Below are 21,004 nucleotides of genomic sequence, written 5' to 3'. Positions count from 1 at the left end.
CTTCAGTCCCCTTTAAAAAAACTAATTTGAAACGGCGGCAAGCTGCGTCAAGTTTTGGCTCCTCCCCTTATCTGAGTCTGCTTGGATTTAGCGCATTTTTTAATCTGCAGGGGCGCCGAGCAGAGCGAACATCAGAGAGCACAAGGTGTGTGTCGTGTGTGCGTGCATTTATTGATAGATTGCTAATGCTATGATATTACATCTGCATCGGTGCAGTTCTTTGTCATAAATGCATTGCAGTTTACATAATGTATTGTTACTGGAGCATTGGGAGCACACGGGACGGCTCGGTTTCTCATCCAATACAAATACGTTTCGCTGCGTTCACCTTCAGCCCTTGTGTGATAGTTGTTTTTTATCCCTACAAAAATGAAGTGATTAACACCCATGAAAACATACTTTAGATTCAGAAAACGATCATGATTTATTTTAATTTACTTTTTACAATTACAGACATATTATAATGTATTTTGACATTACATTATGCAGCCATGCACAGAAATGACACACATCATTGTCTGAAAGCACTAGATGGCCCAGAGAGAGAATGTGGAGCTATTTTGTTTTGTATTATTAAATATAGTTTTGTATTAAGTAATAATGAATCAGGAGGAGTGTCATGATACATAAATAAGTGTAGAGTAAAGGGATTTTTGATTTTCTTGATTTATACTATTTATACTAGATTTGAATTGATAATTCATGTTGTTATTTTTAATAAATAGAAATAAATATAGAACAGATTAATCATATTGCCAATAGACAATTACATTAATACATGGTTTGTCTATATTCTTAATGAATATTAGCTGGTTAGTTAAAATACTTAAAATGACATCAATTTTCATGGGGTGACTTTATGAATATCCAACTGTATTGTTGATTATAAAGGCTAAAAAGCTAAAAAACTAAAATATTTCATTGTAGATGGCTGCCAAACTGCCATCGTTAATCTTGCAGAGACGGCGAGCTTGAGCGGGGAGTTCTTTGGCGTGAGTGAGCAGGAGTAAATATTCTGATTAATTATTTTGTATAATATTTTAAAATGTAACGCCAGTATGCCATATTAAGTTAATGCATACTATTGCCTGCGAGCTTCTCCTCCTGTCTGTACGGTAATTTCTCTACTGTGCGACAGAGAGTCGAGTGGTTATGACGCAATCGTTAGCCTATTTTTACAAAAACTGTTTCTACGGGGCCATAATGTAACATAGAAGGTAATGGAGCCCTTTATACATTGTCGTGTATGTTTAGAAATAAATTATGGACAAATGGAGTCTTTAAACGCCTCAGATGTAAAGTTATTCGCTGTCAAAGTGACGCCAAAATGAATGGGAGTCAATGGGATGCTAACGCAAGTGAAGTTCTGCTACAAGATGGCGGCACGCAGCCGACTTCAACTTCCGGTCGACATCCTTGGGCACTGGCAACAGTCAGTCAAATAATATTTTTTTAATCATACCCTTATTGGGGGCTGAGCCCCCCTAAAATCAAAATCCTAGAATCGCCCCTGGCTGACAGTTATAACTATGTACACCAGCCGCCAGGTCATGTACAGCGACCCCGAGGCTTGAAGAAGAAAAAGAAAAAGAAAATCACAAGCCGTGACTCTTTTTAGACGCCGATGCAACTAACTTAATTTCCTCAGTCCCCGATTTCTTCACATGACGTCCCGTGCGTTGCAAATAGATTTACTTAAACACAAGTAACCAAACCGAATTCTCGTCGCGTCCAGACCCACAATGTCTTTCAGTGGAACATACCATAACTTCCAGCCTAGGCAGTCATATCCTGCGCATCGTCTTCCCAGAGATTGCGTTGATGTTCCATCATCGAAGCAGTTGCAGAAGGTTTCTTTGATGGAGTAGGCTACCCGGAGTCTCCTTGGTGTCGAGGAATTTCTCTGCCTCTTGTGGTGTTTTGAAGATCAGAGGTTGGCCTCGATGTGTCAGTTTCAGCTCGGCTGGGTAAACAAGGAATGGCCTAAGACCAAGGGCGATCATCTTCTTTCGTACTTGGTTGAATTCCATCCGCTTTTTCGTCGTCTCGTTACTGAAGTCGGGATAGAAGGACAGGATTCGTTCCTTGTGTTTCACAGGGTAAGCCTCTCTTGCGCCCAGAATTGCCTGCCGATCAGCGTAATCCAAAAGTTTGAAGATCAAAGTGCGAGAGCGCGATGTTTCAGTTTCCCTCCTGTTGTAAAGGCGATGCGCTCTCTCAATTTTAATCTCACGACCAGCCAGGGAGGGTATCCATAACGGTAAAAACTTCTTGAGAAACCCAATCGGATCTGACCCCTCTTCAGATTCTGGTAAGCCCACTAGCCTCAGATTTGAACGGCGATTCCTGTCTTCCATTTCCGTTAATCTTGCAGAGAGTGATGCAATCTTTCTATCGTGGTCTCTAATATCTTAATTTTAAGCACGTACCGTGGCATGGAGGGAATCAAATCGAGAGTTCGCCTTTTGCGAGGATTTACCCAGTTCTTCAACGTCACGGGCGAGACCGCTGACAGATTCGTTCGCCTGCTTGACTTGACATTTCAGATCTGTTAGTTGTGGTATCACAAAATTATCTACAGCTCCTTTAACCGCTGCCTGAACTGCCTTATCAAAGTGCTGTTGTTGCTCAGTCAAGGCCAGTTTAACAGCTCTTAAAATGGCGTCGTCGAGTTCCTCGGTTGATAGGCCTAGGATTTCTTTCGGTCTTTTCTTAAATTGGGAATTTGTACATTCCCTTTGTGTTGCCGATTTGCTAGACGACATTAGTAATCAGATGAATGCGATTCTTAGCACGGAATTCTCCAATATGTTAACTTTATGGGGATTTGAGGATGAGCCTAAAAACTTACAGCCACATCGCTGGTCGAGGTCACGTGACTCCTAGATCAGATTTTTTTGATGATAACCCCCTTTCTAAAATATACATATAAATATTCATTGTGTAAAGACAGTGTGAGAATTTGATATTAAATGTACAAAATGTTGATTTTATTTTATATTGTTACTTGTTCTGAAGCCAAAATTAAAATAATGTCTGAAAATTGTTTTTAAGTGATTAGTGTTAGATTTTAAGTTCAGATTTACTTGTATATGACTTTTCACCAATAAATACAGTTTCAGAGCAGTTTACAGTTTACATTAAGGTCCTATTATTTAACATTAGTTAATGCATTAACTAACAATGACCAATACATTTGTTATAGTATTTATTTATCTATGTTAATGTTATTTAATAAAAAATATAACTGTTCATTGTTAGTTCATGTTATTAAATTTAAACAATGCTAAAATGTGTTACATAGAACTGAGAGTACTTCACTATTTTTGGTAGCTAAAATCATAATAAAATTAGCCAAAATATTTAATAAACTTGCACACAGGAACAGGGAATACATGGAACTTGTGCTGCAGGGTTTTGTGGATGCTGATTCCATTGGTGCATGGAGAGCATGTTCAGATGAATCCTGGGTAACTGGATGTGCTTAGGTGCATGGTGCAGCACTTGTACCAAATTATTTTTAAGTACACCCATTTGATCTTTGCCAACACCAGGCACAGTTCCTGCAGCAACTGTGAGGTTGTCACAAAGAACTAGTAATACAGTGATTTTTTTTTTCAGTCTTATGCAATATAAATGAGATTTGAATGGAGGAAAGGTGGCATGAGGATAAATGGAATGAAAGAGAAAGAAACTGTAAACCTGGTAAACCATTGCGTGCTGCTCCAGAGACTAGCATGAAGACAGAAGATGTAGAACAATCCCATTCCTGCTTACATAACCAACATATGTATACCAACACCCACAAGACGCGGTCGCCTCAGGCTCCCAATGACACACTCTGCAGAGATTACAGAAGCAGAGAATGTGCTCTGTAACCATAGTGTCAGATATGTTTGTCTTCACTAACACACAAACTTTAAGGGTGTTTTTGTCTCTAACTTTGTGTTTAAGTAGAGAACGTGGTGGTTCAGGTCAGGTCTCAGATGATAGTCACCCACAGGAGTTTTTGGACGAACGTGAGGAACCATTGTCCAGGTCATATTTTACACCAAAATCAAAACAGAAATCTGCAGTTATATTTGCCACAAAGTAACTGAAGCCTATTTTAGGTCCATTACAATTTTTGCATTATTAACACTATTTTGTATGAAAATTAAGTATGTTTTCCATCAAATTAAGTTTTTATTTTTGATTTATACTTTTTTTCTTTTGTTCTCAGTGATGATTCTCATTACTGTAAATAAAGTATTACAGTAAAAATACTGTAATACAATGATTTTTAATTAAATCAACAAATTAAACACTGTATAAAAGTTACAATTTTGTATAAATATGAATATAAAATAATAAATAATTAGTTTTTATATATATATTCTATCACTGAAAAATTTGGGGTTGGTAAGACTTTTTATTGTTTTTGAAAGAAGTGTCTTATGCTCACCAAGCATAAGACACTTCTGAAGACTTTTTCTACTCTTGCTTTAATATTCACTTTTCTACTCTTACTATAATATTAATTTCATAATAAATCCAAAAGCAAAACACATGAAAAGAACTATAAAACAGATTGGAAATGGCAAATGAGCTAATGAGTGGCCCCCTGCAGCCATCTACTAGTTATATTGGTAATTTCATGTCATTTTAATGTTAAAAATGTTTGTTTTCCACCAGGGGACAGAAATCTTCCATTAAAGCATGGCAAATTGTCCATGTTAATGCTATGAATGAAAATGAGAAGTGTTTACAGTTAATTTTACTGCACAAATGAAGAGTTAAAAAAAGTGTTTAAAACATTACATGTTCAAAAAAAAGGTTTAAAAAAACATTTACTTCTGTATGAATATAAATATATTACCTAATAAATATTTTCACCCCTGATACGTTTGAATCTCTGTATTTAAACTGATAATAAGAGTGAATGACAGAGACAGAGAAACATCATGTGGAGTTAATTTGTTCTAAAGATTCTAATCCCCTATATTGAAATCCTAATATTTAATTCCTAGAATCACCCCTGATACTGAGGTAACTCAGCACACAAAGAACGTTACACCTTTATGTCTCTCTTCTTCCTCTCCCTCCATCTTACATCTGGAGACTTAAAAACTGCATGGTGATGGAATCAGCTCACCCCCTCCCTCTCTCTCTCCTTTTCTCCTCCCACTCATTCTTCCTCTTACCCTCTGTTTTCTGGGGATCAGACGTTGAGGAAAGCGCAGCAGAGAGCAGCGGGAGAGAGATGCAGGTGGAGGAGAGAGTTACTTTAATATCCACTGAAGGATCTATACTTTAAATATTAAACTTGAGAAAAGGCAGAAACATGGCAATGTTTACTTTCCTCCAGAAATGAGCCCTTTATTTCACAGGGTTCATTTTTATGTTGATTTTCTGTATCATTTTGTTAATCCATCTTCAGAGAGCACTCAACTTAAGAAGTGAAGAATTTTGTCTTGTGATCTCCAAGTAAAGACACAAGAAAAAAAAGTTGTATTTTTTATTTTAGATAAGTGTTTTTTATCCATTTGCTGTGAAGAATTTGGGAAGAGTTTGATTTTACCTTTGGGAACCATTCTACTGGTGTTCCAGGAGTCAGCCCCCCCCCCCTCTTTCTCTGTGCGTTGCTGTGAGAGGAACACAGACAGGATGACCGAGATTGTGGTGACGGACTGTAATCTGAACTCAGTGTGTGAGCGCGTGGAGCGGCACTGCTGCGTGGACGATCCTTCAGCCATCAAAAAACACACCAACAGCGGCGCCAAACTGTGGGGCCGTGTGCGCAGTAAACTGCTCCGGCAAAAGGTCACTTGCTCTTTCATTCTTTCTCCATCTGTTACATTCTCTCTCTGCAGCTTCTGGTCTCATTCTTTTCATCTGTCCTGGCTTTTAACTCACTAAAAATCTCTGAATGAACCTGCACTTTTTCATGCTGTCTGTCTCGAAATGCAGAACGTTGATCCTATAAATAGTTGGTCTCACTTTATTTTAAGTGTCTAGCATTGTACTAGCATTTAAAATAATCAAATGTACAAGCATTTAAATCAATCATTTTATGCTTATGCTTTTACATTGTAAATATAAATATTGTAAGTACATAGTAGTTAAAGACAAATATAAAATGTATAAACAAATAAAATGTAAACAAATAGTTTTTATTTTTTGTATTAAAAGGTATTCGCAACTCTTGCAACTCTCATATTGCAAGTGAACTGTACATGGAGACATTTAAATATATATTTTGGGGGTAAATAGCAATAGAAGTATGTATTTTCTCCTTTCTTTAATTTTCTATATTGTTTTACGTGTGTGTGTGTCGGTGTGTGTGCGTGTGTGCGTGCGTGTGCGTGTGTGTGCGTGTGTGTGTGTGTGTGTGTCCACTCTTGTTTTATGAATGAGTGTGCTCAATGTTGTTGAATGTTAGATGTTAGGCTGCTGTGTGTGTGTGTCTGTCTTCAGAGCCCTTGGCAAGTATAACCCACCCACTGATAAAGATCGATTAATCATACTTTTACTCTTACACACACCATTGTATAATATTTCATTAATAATTTTATTAATACATGGTAATAAATAAATTAATCTATGAATCTTTATTCACTGATGCAGAATCAAAATCCAACTTTTTTCAGACAAATGGAGGTTTTGATGATAGAACATTTGTGAGTATGATAGAAATCCCAGTTGAAAATAAAATTAGAATTAATAATTAATTAATTTTATTTTTAAAAATAAATGTGAAAAACGAAAATGAATAAAAAATCAAAATATGACTAAAAACAAGGCACAAGGCATAGAGGGAAAAATAGAGGAAAAACTTGATAATTACAATTTTATTACAATTTAAATAATTGTTTTCTATTTTTATATATTTTAAAGATTTATTTATTCCAATAATGGCAAATCTAAATTTTCATCAACCATTACTCCAGTCTTCAGTGTCACATGATCCTTCAGAAGTCATTCTAATATGCTGATTTGAAATCATTTTTTTTTTATTGATTCTTTGAGAAATTTGAAAAAAACAGCGTTTATTTTAAATAAAAATCTTTTGTAGCAAAATGTTAAATTATAATTCTTACTGAGCCCAAAGTTTTGAACATTTTTTTGTGTAAATGACACCTGCTCTAGAGGGAAGGAATGTATGTCATTTCGATTATGAGTAGTATAACATTGATGGGATTGCATCTAGCTCAGCATTCACTGTTGCTGAATGATCGTCCTGCTGTGATGATATCAGTGCCTTCAGACTCTGCATGTAACTTGTGGGAGTAGGTGTGTGTGTGTGTGTGTGTGTGTGTGTGTGTGTGTGTGTGTGTGTGTGCTTTTGTTTATATTACATTGTGGGGACCAAATGTCCCCATGATGTAATATAAACCTGAGTTCACCTACATCGTGGGGACCAGCCAGCGGTCCCCACAATGTAAATGGGTTTATAAATCATATAGAATGAGTTTTTGTGAAAAAGTAAAAGTTTGCACAGTTTCCTGTGAGGGTTAGGTTTAGGGGTAGGGGCAGGGTAGGGGGATAGAATGTACAGTTTGTTCAGTGTAAAATGCATTGAAGTCTATGGAAAGTCCCCACAATTCACAAAAACAAACGTGTGTGTGTGTGTGTGTGTGTGTGTGTGTGTGTGTGTGTGTGTGTGTGTGAGAGAGAGAGAGCGAAATCTAGGTCTCTCCACATGGGGTATCTGCCCTGCCAGCACTTTGAGCAGTAATTTATGTGCATAGTCTTTCTGGCTGTAAAAATAAAGCATTTAGACTCTGCTGTACTTATGTGTGCCTTCTGCCCATGGGGTCAATACTCTTCCCGATCCATTGACCCAGGGCTCACCGTAGAGACAGACAGACGGATTACAGACAAAGACCCCTCGTATATAATCCTGTGGCTGTAACACCTAATTTTCACTCTACAATCTTAAAAATAAAGGTTCTTTATTGGGATCTAACATTCATGAAACCTTTCCTTTACACAAAAGGTTCTTCAGATTAATTATGTTCTCAAGACTAAGGGGGGAAAAATGGTTCTTCTATGGCATCACTGCAAAACCCCATTTTTTTTTTTTTTTTTTTTTTTTTTTTTTAGAATTACTAAAGAATTACTTTTGGTAGTAATACACAACAAAGCAGGACACTTGTCTTTCCATGTGCTGAGCCCATGCTCTTTTGAAGTTCTCTTCCTCTTTTCTTTCCTCCTGTCTGTCTTTCACTGACTTCCTCTTCTTCTGTTGTTTCTGAAACATCATTCTGTATTGTTTTGATCTAGTAGCATAATCCTTTATAGGATTATGCCTGTAAATCACGTACATGTACTGTGCAGACACACCCTGCCTTTGTCTTCCCACAGTTATTGGTACATAAAGACTGTCTTTCAAATGTATATACTCATATTCAGACTCAGGTGTAATAGATATACACATAATTGCCACTTACTTTCAATTACATTTATAAACAAACCTCATTTTGCAGCCATTTGCACTATAAAATGCTTTGAAACACACAGTATGAACTCTCTCACAGATGGCCAGTCTCATTGACTGAATATTGAATGAGTCTTTGTGGCCAACAGAGTGTGTGTTTATCTGTGTGTGTCTCTATGATATGGTCATGAATGATCCCAGTGTTGTCTCATGACCTGCTTATAATGTCTGACCTCCACAGATGTGCTTTTATTTGATAAACGTAAACCTTATCAGAACACACTGCCACTTTAACCCCTCAGACCACAAACAGCCTGTCTGAAATCATATACCCTTATATACCCCCTATAGCCTTATATAAGTGTACTATTTGAAGGGACAGCCATTTGTAGTGGTGTCAAATCCACAGTGGACATTGTGTGCACTCATTCAATCCCATAATGCACTACAATAACTAGTGTACAACCGATGTACACTCAATGGCTAGCCACTAGAGAATACCAATGCACTGAGCATTGCGCTGAATAAATTCTATGTCTCTCCAAAAGATGACGTCCACAGCACTTCTGACTCACTCAGTGTCTGAATTCACTCATTAGTTTTTATTTGCTACTTAAAATGTACTATATTAGTTATTACTTATTAGAAGTAATGTAGGGAATAGTGCATGATGGTGTAAGGAGTTATTTTAGATAAAGCCATACTCAATACAGCAGAGGTTCTCAATTGGTTAGTCTTGACCCAGAAAAGGATTGCAAATATGTTAGGTCTGTTTGGGGCAGCACAGATAAAGTGGTAAATGCTAATAATAAAATGAAAATAACAGCATAATTGTGTAGAGTTAGGACAATAATATAGGCTTATCACCTTGCTCTTGAATATTTGGTTGTCGATATGAAAGGTGATATGCTCATCCGTATTTTGGTGCAAATTCATCTGTCACTAGTCAAATTATGTAGATGATTGACTGAAAAGAACTTTTGTGTTACGGCTGGTGGTGTAGAGATGAGGCAGATAACAGATTTCCACAAACATATAAGACTTTAATATAAACAAAGGCAGCGTACACCAAACTAGCGTCTAACATACAACGAGAACGGACAAGGAGTGAATGGGAACACAGGGTATAAATACAGATGACTAACAAAGGGATCTAAACAAGGTGATGGGATGATAAACAAGACACAGGTGAATCAAATGAACTAATCAACAGAACAGGGAAACTAGGTCACAGGGGAAGACAAACATGGGGCTCTGTAACATTTTGTATGATTGTAATATTTTTGCTACTGTGTTGGATCGCCACTTGATGTGTAAAATCAATGTAAAATCTTAGTCCTGAAGCAAAAGCAGCTGAGAATCATTGCTCTTTACGAAAGCACAGATGCGAATACTTTGCCAACCCATTGCAAGTATGATTCATTTGTGCAGTATTTTATGATCACTTTTTCCTTACTGTGGCATTAAAGGGAAAGTCCACTCAAAATTTAAAAAAAAACAAAAAAAGATATTATGGGTCCAAACAACACTGGACACTATTGACTTTCATTGACTTCTTTTATACTCCACAGAAGAAAGTCTATACAGTTTTGGAACAAATTGGGGGTGAGTAAATGATGACAGAATTTTTGCTTGATTGATTGAACTCTCATTTTAACAAACCTCAGTACTCAAGGAGTGTGTGCTATTATACTGAATTTTCTAAATTGTTGCCATGACATGAAAGAGAAAACTGACTGCATCGAAGAACACAGTTTATGCTAATGCTCGCTATAGTGACCCTTGTGGCAATTGTTCCTCTTTTGAAATGAAAGGAACAACAGAAGGAGGGAGGGTCTATGTGAAATAGATTATGCATGAGAAGAAGAATATTTCCCCAGAATGAACCCATTCTCTGCTGTAACTATCTTCTCTCCTGCCTATACTGCCTCACAAATGGTGTTCGAGGTCTTAACACGCTAATGACTGAAGCACTGATGAACTTTGCTCCTCTTTAACTCTCTGGAGTCTGTTAACATGCCGACGCGTTTTGCAGGATTTTTTTCACATTGCAGGAAAGCAGACTTAAAATACTCCGTCATTTCTTGTCATAGAGACATAAGTAATATATCAGTTGAAACTATGGATATCTTCTTTTATTTGTGTACACTCAGAGTAAAAACACAATGGTGTGCTTTTTGTAAAATAAAGAAAACTAACATGAAGCGTGATCTCTCGTCTGCCTCTGAAGTCCAATCTGATAGTTCTCAGAAAATGAACTGTAACTTATGAATACTAATGACAAAAAAATGACACATATGTCTAAAGAAACGCTGAAATGTCAGGTTTTAAATCGTGCAAGTCAAATCGAAAACAAACATTCTGTGTTTATGTAATCTGTATGAAAAGAGAGTCATGTCAGAAGTCTGTGATTCAGCTCATTATCCGCTAATTCGGCCACGCCCACGGAGCCAGCACTATTCAGAGGCAAATTCAGAGGCAATACTTGTATGCATTGTCTCAATCGTGTATTTATTGTCCTGAAAAGTGTTTATCTGGATGTTAAAACCATGGTTAGCGATCTCTAGAAGACATGCCGTTGGTTCTTTTTCTTCTTTATATGAATCTGTGGCCTGAAGATGTACAGAGAGCGCCCTCCGGCTGCAAGTATGAGTTGAAAACACCATTCCTGAAATGTCCTCTTCTTCTTTAGAATAATTTGTGGACTAAAGGTGTACAGAGCGCCCTCCGACTGCAAGTATAAATTGAAAACACAGAATCCAGCACTCATAGTGATGACAATACTGAATAAATATTACTCCTCTGTATAGAAAATTGACATAAACATATAAGAATCCATCAATATTTCTCCAAATGTGCATGCTTTTAAGCTAAAAGGCTATATGAAATGCCATAGAGGTAGCATAATTGTTCAGATACTTTGCATCACAGAAATACATGATATTTTAAATAATATAATAGAATACCATTATTTTAAATTGAGCTGAGACATGATTACAGAGGGTTTTTTCACAGCCTACCTGACTGAAAAGCCTCATTAATATGCAAGTCATTTCAGGTCATTATTATGTGATTCTTTTGTCTTCTCAGATGTAAATGACCCATTATTCATGATGATGAATAATGGCCTCCATGCATACTGTGTTTCTTGACAAAAAGTGTCTTACAAAAACTAAATCAATATATTGTTTTATATGAAGGAATAGGCAGCATAATTTTTACATAATTCTGAAGCAAAAACTCCAATACCCAGAAGTCTTGTCAATACAGATTTAATATACTTTTTTTGGCCTTATTTCAGTGACTTAAGTTCTTTGTTTTTTCAATAACCACGCATAAACATTATTCCTTCAAAAACACAAACATGTACATACATGTTCCTCACATATTATTGTAGCCTAGTTTGTGCTGACATGCTGTACTTCACAGGAGTGTAATGACACTTGTGTCATTAATATGTTTATGAACAACTGAAAAAAGCAGAAATGTCAGGGCATGTCAAAACCTCTCCAGGCCCCAAATCAGCCTCAGACTCCAGAGGGTTGAATTCCAGCTATATGCTAATGGATGCTTTTACCACCCACATAAATCTTCTGCTGCCAATGTGAGGGCACCAGAACCCTTTGAGGGGCTACTGAGCCCCCACAAGACCTTGCTTATTGGGCTAATGGGACTGGACTCAATGGCTGTTGACCTGCTTAGATTTCTTTTTACAATTAAGTGCTCTGGCAGTACTGTAGTACAATGATGGGAACACCATGGTACTTTGATATATATCATGGCTCTGGATGATTTCGTAAAACTTTATTTTAGTCTCCTCGTTATATTGTTGTTACCATGTACTTACCATAGTAATAATGGCAGTGGTATTTACTGTGCATGGTACATCAAAATTACCGTTGTTGTTGTTCAGTCACCAAGTCATGTCCAACTCTTTGCGACCCTGTGAAGTACAGCATGTCAGGCCTTCCTGTCTTCCACTATCTTCTTGAGTCTGCCCAAATTCATGTCCATTGCATCGGTGACACTATCTCTCAATCTTCCTTCCCCTTCTCCTTTTGCCTTCAATCAATCCCAGCATCAAGGTATTTGAGCTTTAGCCTCAGTATCTGTCCTTCCAATGAATAGTCAGGGTTGATTTCCTTTAGGACTGACAGTTTTGTGACTAGTCATGGAAAGTAGGGACACAAGTCGGTTCTGGGGCATTTTGAGCCATACCCCCTGTAAAGCTGCATGGTTGCATAGCAACGACAGACGCAACGGGAAAATCGGACCGCATACTATTAATAATAAAGGATAATGTGCATTGTAAATGTCAGTAATTTATCTTTTTTGAGATTAGAACTTTTTGAACAGGATTCTGTGATAACTGTATAGTCCTGATTTAGACCTTAGTGGTTAGACCTGGTTTGAGTCAAAGGATTAAAAAATTCCTGTACATTAAACTCTTCAATACTTTTACTTTTGACTTATAACGCACATTTTACGGCTACGGATACTTTATACTTTTACTAATGTAGGAATTTAATCTGATACATTTACTATTACATTAGTAAATCCTTGTTAAGAAGTAGTAACTGGCTAAAATTATTAGCATCACATTCAATTCAAGAATAGTAAGGTTTACATGAGCTAAGTCATTCACACCAGTCAATTCAAGCAGTTGAAGCGTTATTCAAATTAACATGCTAACATTACCATCTAAAAGCCCACTATAGTAATGGGGGTTTTTGGCAAGTGATACGGTAAATTGCCGTATGTGTTCTTAGAATGAACACCAAACGACAAACTTTGATGTTTATGGAAACTCACCCCATAAGAAGCAGAAAAGATCTTGTTGCCTCCAATGAAATAAGATGTTCGGGCACACTTTCTCTTTGTCGGGGTCTTCTTTGTGGATGTAACCATCTCCGAAGTTTGCACTATGCATCTGTTTGCCTCTAAATGTCCAAAAATTTGCATGTCCTGCCACTCTTTTTCCGCAGCTAAAGAATCCAGCCGTATGTTTTACTTCAAAACATCTTAGTCGTAACGGCCACGGTTCGGCTCGTCTGCGATATTCTTTGCGGCGTCCATCTTCATTAAATTTTGATATTAGCTAGAGCCGGCCAGAGCGCTGCATACGAAGTAGCCACGCTTCCCTTGGAGGACGGCGTCAATAACAAAAGAAACAAAAGCTGGTGTATCCGATTCCAGTATGGAAATACAAACAGACAATGACACGCCCCTACTGCGAGACAGAATCTTTGAAAAACAAGCCGATTTCAACCTCAAAATGTACACTTTTAAATAAACCAATACTGCTATCTAAAACACAGAGATGCTTCTTCATGATCTCAACTAACAGATTCTGCAAAAAAAACGAAAATCACCAATTTTGACAAAAAACGCTTATTTCTCAGTTTGCTCAATAGTTTGCTGCCGACTTGTGTCCCTGGTTTCCGTGACGGGTCAAATTTGATCTCCTTGCAGTCCAAGGGACTCTCAACAGTCTTCTCCAACACCACAGTTCGAAAGCATCAATTCTTCGGCACTCAGCCTTCGTTATGATCCAGCTCTCACAGCCATATGTTATTACTAGGAAAACTTTAGCTTTGACTCTACAAACCTTTGTCGACATAAGACCATTGTACCATGTTAAAAATACATTGTAATGCTTTTTGGATTTTTTTAATGTTATTCTGATTCAGTACTACTTTCATGTTTTGTCTTATAATTTGTGCATTTTACAGAATGGGTCTGTGAGGAGTTGTTAATATTATTCATGGCTCTTTTTTAACGGATGTTTAGCTTGATTTGTGATGCTGTCCTCTTTTAGTTTAACTGGTTTGCATTTATTAGCAACAGAGACATTAGCATCTAATAGTAACTGCCATTATAAACATCTGTTAAAAATATATCTTATGCTCCATAACTATCGGGGTACTTACTGTAGTTGGGTTTCTCAACTCCTGGGGTTGTTGTTTTAGTTCCTTAGTTACTTAATTCTATTTTTAGTAGTCAAACACAAAAACCATTTTAGCATGTTTTTTGGACTTCCTCAATTAGCAATATCATGTTTTAAGGCATACAGTATCCTATTGTGTTCTTTAAAGAATCTTCCCATATAAAAATTTACTCTGGCAGCACCATGGTAATACATGGTACTTTGATATTCATGATCCATGGTACTTAAATGGTACTCCAATAATACCATACTAATTTCAAAGAAATAAAAGTAACAAGGAGCTTTTTAACTCCTCTTTTACAGGAACAATATATAATAATCATTCAATACTAGGGGTGTAACAATATATTGTGTCACAATATATCGCAATACAAAAATGCTACAATATGTATTGTGGATAGTGACAATATATATTGTGTATAGTTCACCCAAAATTAAAATTACTGCATAGTGTGAATATCTTTAGATCCCATCTAAAATAATTCTGTATTTTCAGCATCAGAATCATTAATATTTTTATTATGGTATGACCATTGTCATGTGCATTGGGTCACCAGCATCAAGTCCAAGCCTATTCATTTCCACCCCCAATGTAATACCAACTTTAGCATTTTAATCAACAGTTTATTTTTTGTTAACCTTTTAACATATGTCTTAGAGTATCGCAATAATTTTGTTTCATTAGTTCAGTATCATGATATGTATCAAATCATGACATGACGGTATCGTTACACCCCTATTCAGTACCATGGTATATAGTTCTATAGTGTTGCCATATTGATACTGTTGCTGTACCATGGTAGTACCACAGTATATTTTTAAGGATGGTCAAGTGTTGTGTTTACCTTATATGGAAGAGCTTTAAATGTTGTACAATAAAATATGATGATGATGAAAGATGTGAGGATGTCATTGATGACAGTTGTTTATGAGTCATCAGATTATTGGCATTTCCTGTGTGATTAAGTTACATTTACTGGAAGAGGCCCAGCCCAGCAGGCCCAGCCTGTGACATCAGCCCAATGCATCAGAACACTAAAGCAAACATCAGCATGACCTCTACACTAAACTCTGAATACCACAGTAATCACGGCTTTTTCCCACACCACGAACAAACACAAATTCTCCTGCAAATGCCAAGATGTTTCCAGAGTTAGAGCTGTAACAACTGGCCTCATGCTATAGAGAGATGTGTGTAGGGTAACTTGAGCATGTCATCTGATATTGATGAATAGGATGGTCAGGACATTGTGAAACAGTGTGATATTTTACTAAGAGTTTGTTGAACAAATTGGTTTTCATGACATTCGGTTCCAATATGTGTTCTTTAATGTCTGGATTCATATAGCTCAAATTGCTCAAGAAGTTAATGCTGGTTCTGATAGAAAGGTGTCAGAATACACATTGCATCAGTTTGTTGAGTATGGGGCTGCATAGCCGCAGACCAGTCAGGGTGCCCATACTGACCCCTGTCCACCGCCAAAAGCACCAACAGTGGGCATGTGAGCATCAGAACTGCACTGCAGAGCAATGGAAGAAGATGGCCTGGTCTGATGAATTGCATTTTATTTTACATCATGTGCATGGCCGTGGGCGTCACTTACCTGGGGAACATATGGCACCAGGATGCACTATGGGAAGAAGGCAAGCTGGCGGAGGCAGTGTGTTGCTTTGGGCAATGTTCTGCTGGGAAACCTTGGGTCCTGCCATCCATGTGGATGTTACTTTGACACGTACCACCTACCTAAGCATTGTTGCAGACCATGTACACCCTTTCATGGAAACAGTATTCCCTGGTGGCTGTGGCCACTTTCAGCAGGATAGTTCACCCTGCCACAGAGCAAAAATGATTCAGGAATGGTTTGAGGAGCACAACAATGAGTTTGAGGTGTTGACTTGGCCTCCAAATTCCCCAGATCTCAATCCAATTGAGAGAGAGAGAGAGAGAGAGAGAGAGATAGATAGATAGATAGATAGATAGATAGATAGATAGATAGATTGATAGATAGATAGATAGATAGATAGATAGATAGATAGATAGATAGATAGATAGATAGATAGATAGATAGATAGATAGATAGATAGATAGATAGATAGATAGATAGATAGATCTAGATTCAGAATATGTGTACTACCCAAATAATGACTAAAAGTAATCCACTATTTTGAACGACAAAGCAGTCAGGAGTTAGATTAACCTCGGTGGAGTTAAACTTGAAAAATTGTGTATATTAACATCTTTCCGCGTTTAAAACGACATTGATTCTCATGTTCATTCATGTTTATTTGATGCTGTGGACTCGTAGTAAGAGATGATTGGTTTACGAGCCTCTTGAGCTGAGGGGCTACAGCAATCTGTCACAACCATGGTTTGACATTAACTTTTTTGCTCACCAGCCACTGTGGCTAGTGGTTTTCCAAAGTTACTAGCCACTCAGCATTTTCACTGGCCACAATTTTGATGTTGGTAAATTACATTTTATATGATTAAAGTTGACTTTGTTATGCTTAAATTACTTTATTTTGAGTAATTTTACTTGATTTAGAAGATTTAAAACCCTTTCAAACTTTTAAATGCAGATTGACCACCCAAATCAAGACTACCTTGTATATCAGCTGGTATGTACAGGTGGGCAAGAGGTGGACAATATGAGCATGGGCTAATATGAGATAAGTTATTTGTGTTAGGCTATATAAAAGAACAAAGAAGCAAATTACAAAAACAATAGTAAATTAAAAATAATCTTTTTTCAGATACACTAGGTTTAACATATAGCCTACATTCATTTAACATCTTTTGTTGTTTGATTAACATTAATGACCTATTTAATTGGGCAGCTGAATGCATGGACGTAACTGACGCATATTCAGTTATTACTCGCCTGTTAACGTCCACTTAAGCCATAACCGACTGTATTCACGCGAGATACTCCACACGATGGACATTTAGACATCTGTGTGCACGTGTATTTAACTATTCAGGCGCGAGGTGAACTGATCGTGCTTGTGACAGAGAGAGAGAGAGCGCACGCGAGAGAGCACTTTTGTTGTGTGTCATTCAGCGCAATTCCACCTATCCCTCCTTCACTAACTGCACATAAATAATTAATTGTGTGATTGGATTGTAATTTTGTGCTACGACGGTCTTCGGCGATCATTTGGCTGTAAACTGAAATTATATTCAACCCACCAAAGTGGCTAGTGGGAGTGGCTGTCTTACCCGCCAGCTGAAATCTACCCGCATTTGGCGGGTTGGCGGGTGTTAATGTCAAGCCTCTGAGCTCTTCAGGCAGTTCCTTTGACCTCATGATTCTCATTTGCTCTGACATGAACTGTGAGCTGTAAGGTCTTATATAGACAGGTGTGTGGCTTTCCTAATCAAGTCCGAATCAGTATAATCAAACACAGCTGGACTCAAATGAAGGTGTAGAACCATCTCAAGGATGATCAGAAGAAATGGACAGCACCTGAGTTAAATATATGAGTGGGTCTGAATACTTAGGACCATGTGATATTTCAGTTTTTCTTTTTTAATAAATCTGCAAAAATGTCAACAATTCTGTGTTTTTGTGTCAATATGGGGTGCTGTGTGTACATTAATGAGAGGAAAAAAATGAACTTACATGTAAATGATTTTAGCAAATGGCTGCAATATAACAATATATATATATAGGAAGGGGTGTATACACTCATGATGGGGGAAGAGAGAAAGTGAGCAAGAGGGAGATTTGAAGAAAGACTGCAGAAAGCAGATGGCTGAGAGACAATTACAAAAGAGAAAAGGTCAGATAAATATAATTGTAAAAAGAAGAGATAAGAGATAGAGAATATATATATATATATATATATATATATATATATATATATATATATATATATATATATATATATATATATATATATATATATATATATATATATATATAATTATACTGCTTTCAAATGGAGCGGAATTTAATAGACAGAGCCGTAGATCACTGATAAGCCACGCAATATCGCGTTCAATATCGACGCGATTCATATCGATATTGAACGCGATATTGCGTGGCTTGTCAGTTAACTACGGCTCTGCCTATTAAATGCCGCTCCATTTGAAAGCAGGTGATGCCGATTTAGTGGTAATCAGGGAACTGGCTTTACTGACGAAATGCGCGTGACAAAAGCATTCGATATATCGCCCAGCCCTACTGCAGTCTTTCTTCAAATCTCCCTCTTGCTCACTTTCTCTCTTCCCCCATCATGAGTGTATTCACCCCTTACTGCTGATTGGCTACAAGTGCGTTGTGGTGCTCAGTCCGATCCACTTTCAGCATTTTCTCAGATATCGCTTACTCCTTCAGAAATCATTCTAATATTATTATTATAATATCTATTATTTATTATTATTATTATATTGTTGAAATTCATGCTGCTTAATATTTATGTGGAATTTTTTTGTTGTTTTCCTGGATTCTTTTTAATAGAATTGTTTTGTAACATTATAAATGTCTTTACTGTCACTTTTTATCAATTTCCTTGCTTAAAGTGTTATTTTCTTTCAACAATATTACTGACCCTAAAGTTTTGAACAGTAGTGTATATTTCAGAACATTAAACCATGGGAGTAAAATATGACAATGCGTCAGTCATTTTCACAATATTGGTGAAATTGTTTGATTGTCTCGATCAAAACAAGCTGTAAATGTTTGCTATATAAGCTACAAGGTACATTGTCTATTTATTGCACTGTGCAGTTCATTGTTAGGAATGGAAGAAGGAAATGGAAGAGAAGAAAGGGATGGTGACAGGGTTTTAAACTCTACTTGAAGAATGTGAATTAAATATTTGATTTCTTTTGATTAAGTTGTGTGATTGCAACTGAGATGGTAGACCGAGTTTGTTTCTGCAGATATTATCTAAATTATCTGGTTCATGTAGTTAAAGGATTCTCAGCTTGATTGACCAGTAAAATCAGTCTAACCTAGGTTTGCTAAATAATGTGCTGTCTGTCAGTCAGCAGCCCTTCTCAAAGTTAAAACCTGTGTGTGTGTGTGTGTGTGTGTGTGTGTGTGTGTGTGTGTGTGTGTGTGTGTGTGTGTGTGTGTCTCTCTACACTGATGTATGGCTCTACACTGATACACACACATTATATATATATATATATAATAATCGGAGGAGTAGTGAGGCTTTATAGTAATCTTAACAAGGACTTGCGTGTGCCCGTATGCACATGCTATATTTGTAACAAATGAACTAATATCATGTTCTTCCTCCCTCTGGTTCATGTAGTTAAAGGACTCTCAGCTTGATTGACCAGTGAAATCAGTCTAACCTAGGTTTGCTAAACAATGTGCTGTCTGTCAGTCAGCAGCCCTTCTCAAAGTTAAAAACTGTGTGTGTGTTTGTTTGTTTGTTTGTTTGTTTGTTTGTTTGTTTGTTTGTTTGTTTGCGTGCGTGCGTGCGTGTGTGCGTGGCTCTACACTGATGTATGGCTCTACACTGATACACACACACATTATACATAGATACAAGGACTTGCGTGTGCCCGCATGCACATGCTGTATTTGTAACAAATGAACTAATATCATGCTCTTCCTCCCTTTTTTTCTGTAAGTATTCTCTGTGTAGTTTGTCTTTGAGTATAGAGAGAGCAGAGAGAAGCTAGCCAGAGAACACTGTGTTCCCGCTCTGCACAGCAGCAAACTGGCAAAACAGAGAGAGATGGGGTGGGCAGGGGGGAGGGACACGCTGAATGCGAGAGGACGAGACTGCAGGAAAGAAGAGAACAGAATTGTGATCTGTATCTCCAAAGTTCAGTGTAAGATGTGCTCTATACTAGTTATTTATATGTACCATGATTATATCATGTGTTTTTTTAATCCATCATGGTAACATGATTTCGCTGTGTTGTGGTACCAGTTCATGTTGACATGGTTTTTGGGCATCTACCATGGTAGTAATACCATGTTATACCATGTGTTTTCAGTATGTACCATTGTTATACCATGTCTTTGAGCTTATACCATGATTATACCATATTTTTAGACATGTACAATGGTACATGGTACCATTTTTACGTTTGGTACATTTTACGTTTATTTTGATAATACTATGGTTGCTGAATATTTACTGTGATAATATCATGTTTTTAGGCATGTCCTGTGGTAATACCACATTTTTTGGACATGTTCTATGGTATTATGTTGTTTTTTATATTTATCTTGATGATACTATGGATTCTGGATGTTTACCAAGGTAATGCCATGTTGTTATGTACAGTGGGGATCGAAAGTTTGGGTATGAAAGTAAAGCAGTAGCAAAACACGAGAGGTTGCTGATTTGATGTGAGAAACTTGTCGTATTAATATTTGTTTCGATTTGCACACGCAGACAACAATCAAAACACCCGTGTTACGAAGTTGTAGTTGCAGATTAATAAAACCTGTTAAAACTAATGATATTTTAATGAAAATATTGTCTTATACATATGCAATTATTTCTTTCCGCATGCCAAGTCGCACCGGATGGCGTTGTTCATTGGTCAGGCATCGACCAATAAAAGGGCTTCACCCCCCACCCACCCCCGTTCCGCTCTCTCCCTTTTGCTTTCAAGTGCTCAAGTCAGTTTTGCAACAGGGATATCGCAAAAAGAGTAGCAA

The 21,004-nt window shown here is 37.2% G+C and overlaps 1 protein-coding gene across 5 annotated transcripts in view; it reads left to right on the top strand.

Moving 5' to 3' along the window:
* abr (ABR activator of RhoGEF and GTPase) overlaps positions 1-21,004 on the top strand; it is a 372,538-nt gene that overhangs the window by 325,368 nt on the left and 26,166 nt on the right. Inside the window, exon 1 of one of the 5 annotated variants that reach the window (XM_067405887.1) lies at positions 5,632-5,802. The exons of the other annotated variants lie outside the window; for them this stretch is intronic. Within the exon in view, the coding sequence (XP_067261988.1) occupies positions 5,647-5,802 (156 nt within the window). The 5' untranslated portion in view covers positions 5,632-5,646. Of the gene's footprint in view, positions 1-5,631; positions 5,803-21,004 lie in introns of those variants that run through there. 5 annotated transcript variants of the gene reach the window in all.

The sequence above is a fragment of the Chanodichthys erythropterus genome, chromosome 13 (assembly GCF_024489055.1).
Source record: "Chanodichthys erythropterus isolate Z2021 chromosome 13, ASM2448905v1, whole genome shotgun sequence".
NCBI lineage: Eukaryota > Metazoa > Chordata > Actinopteri > Cypriniformes > Xenocyprididae > Chanodichthys > Chanodichthys erythropterus.
This window is presented reverse-complemented; position numbering and strand designations above follow the sequence as displayed.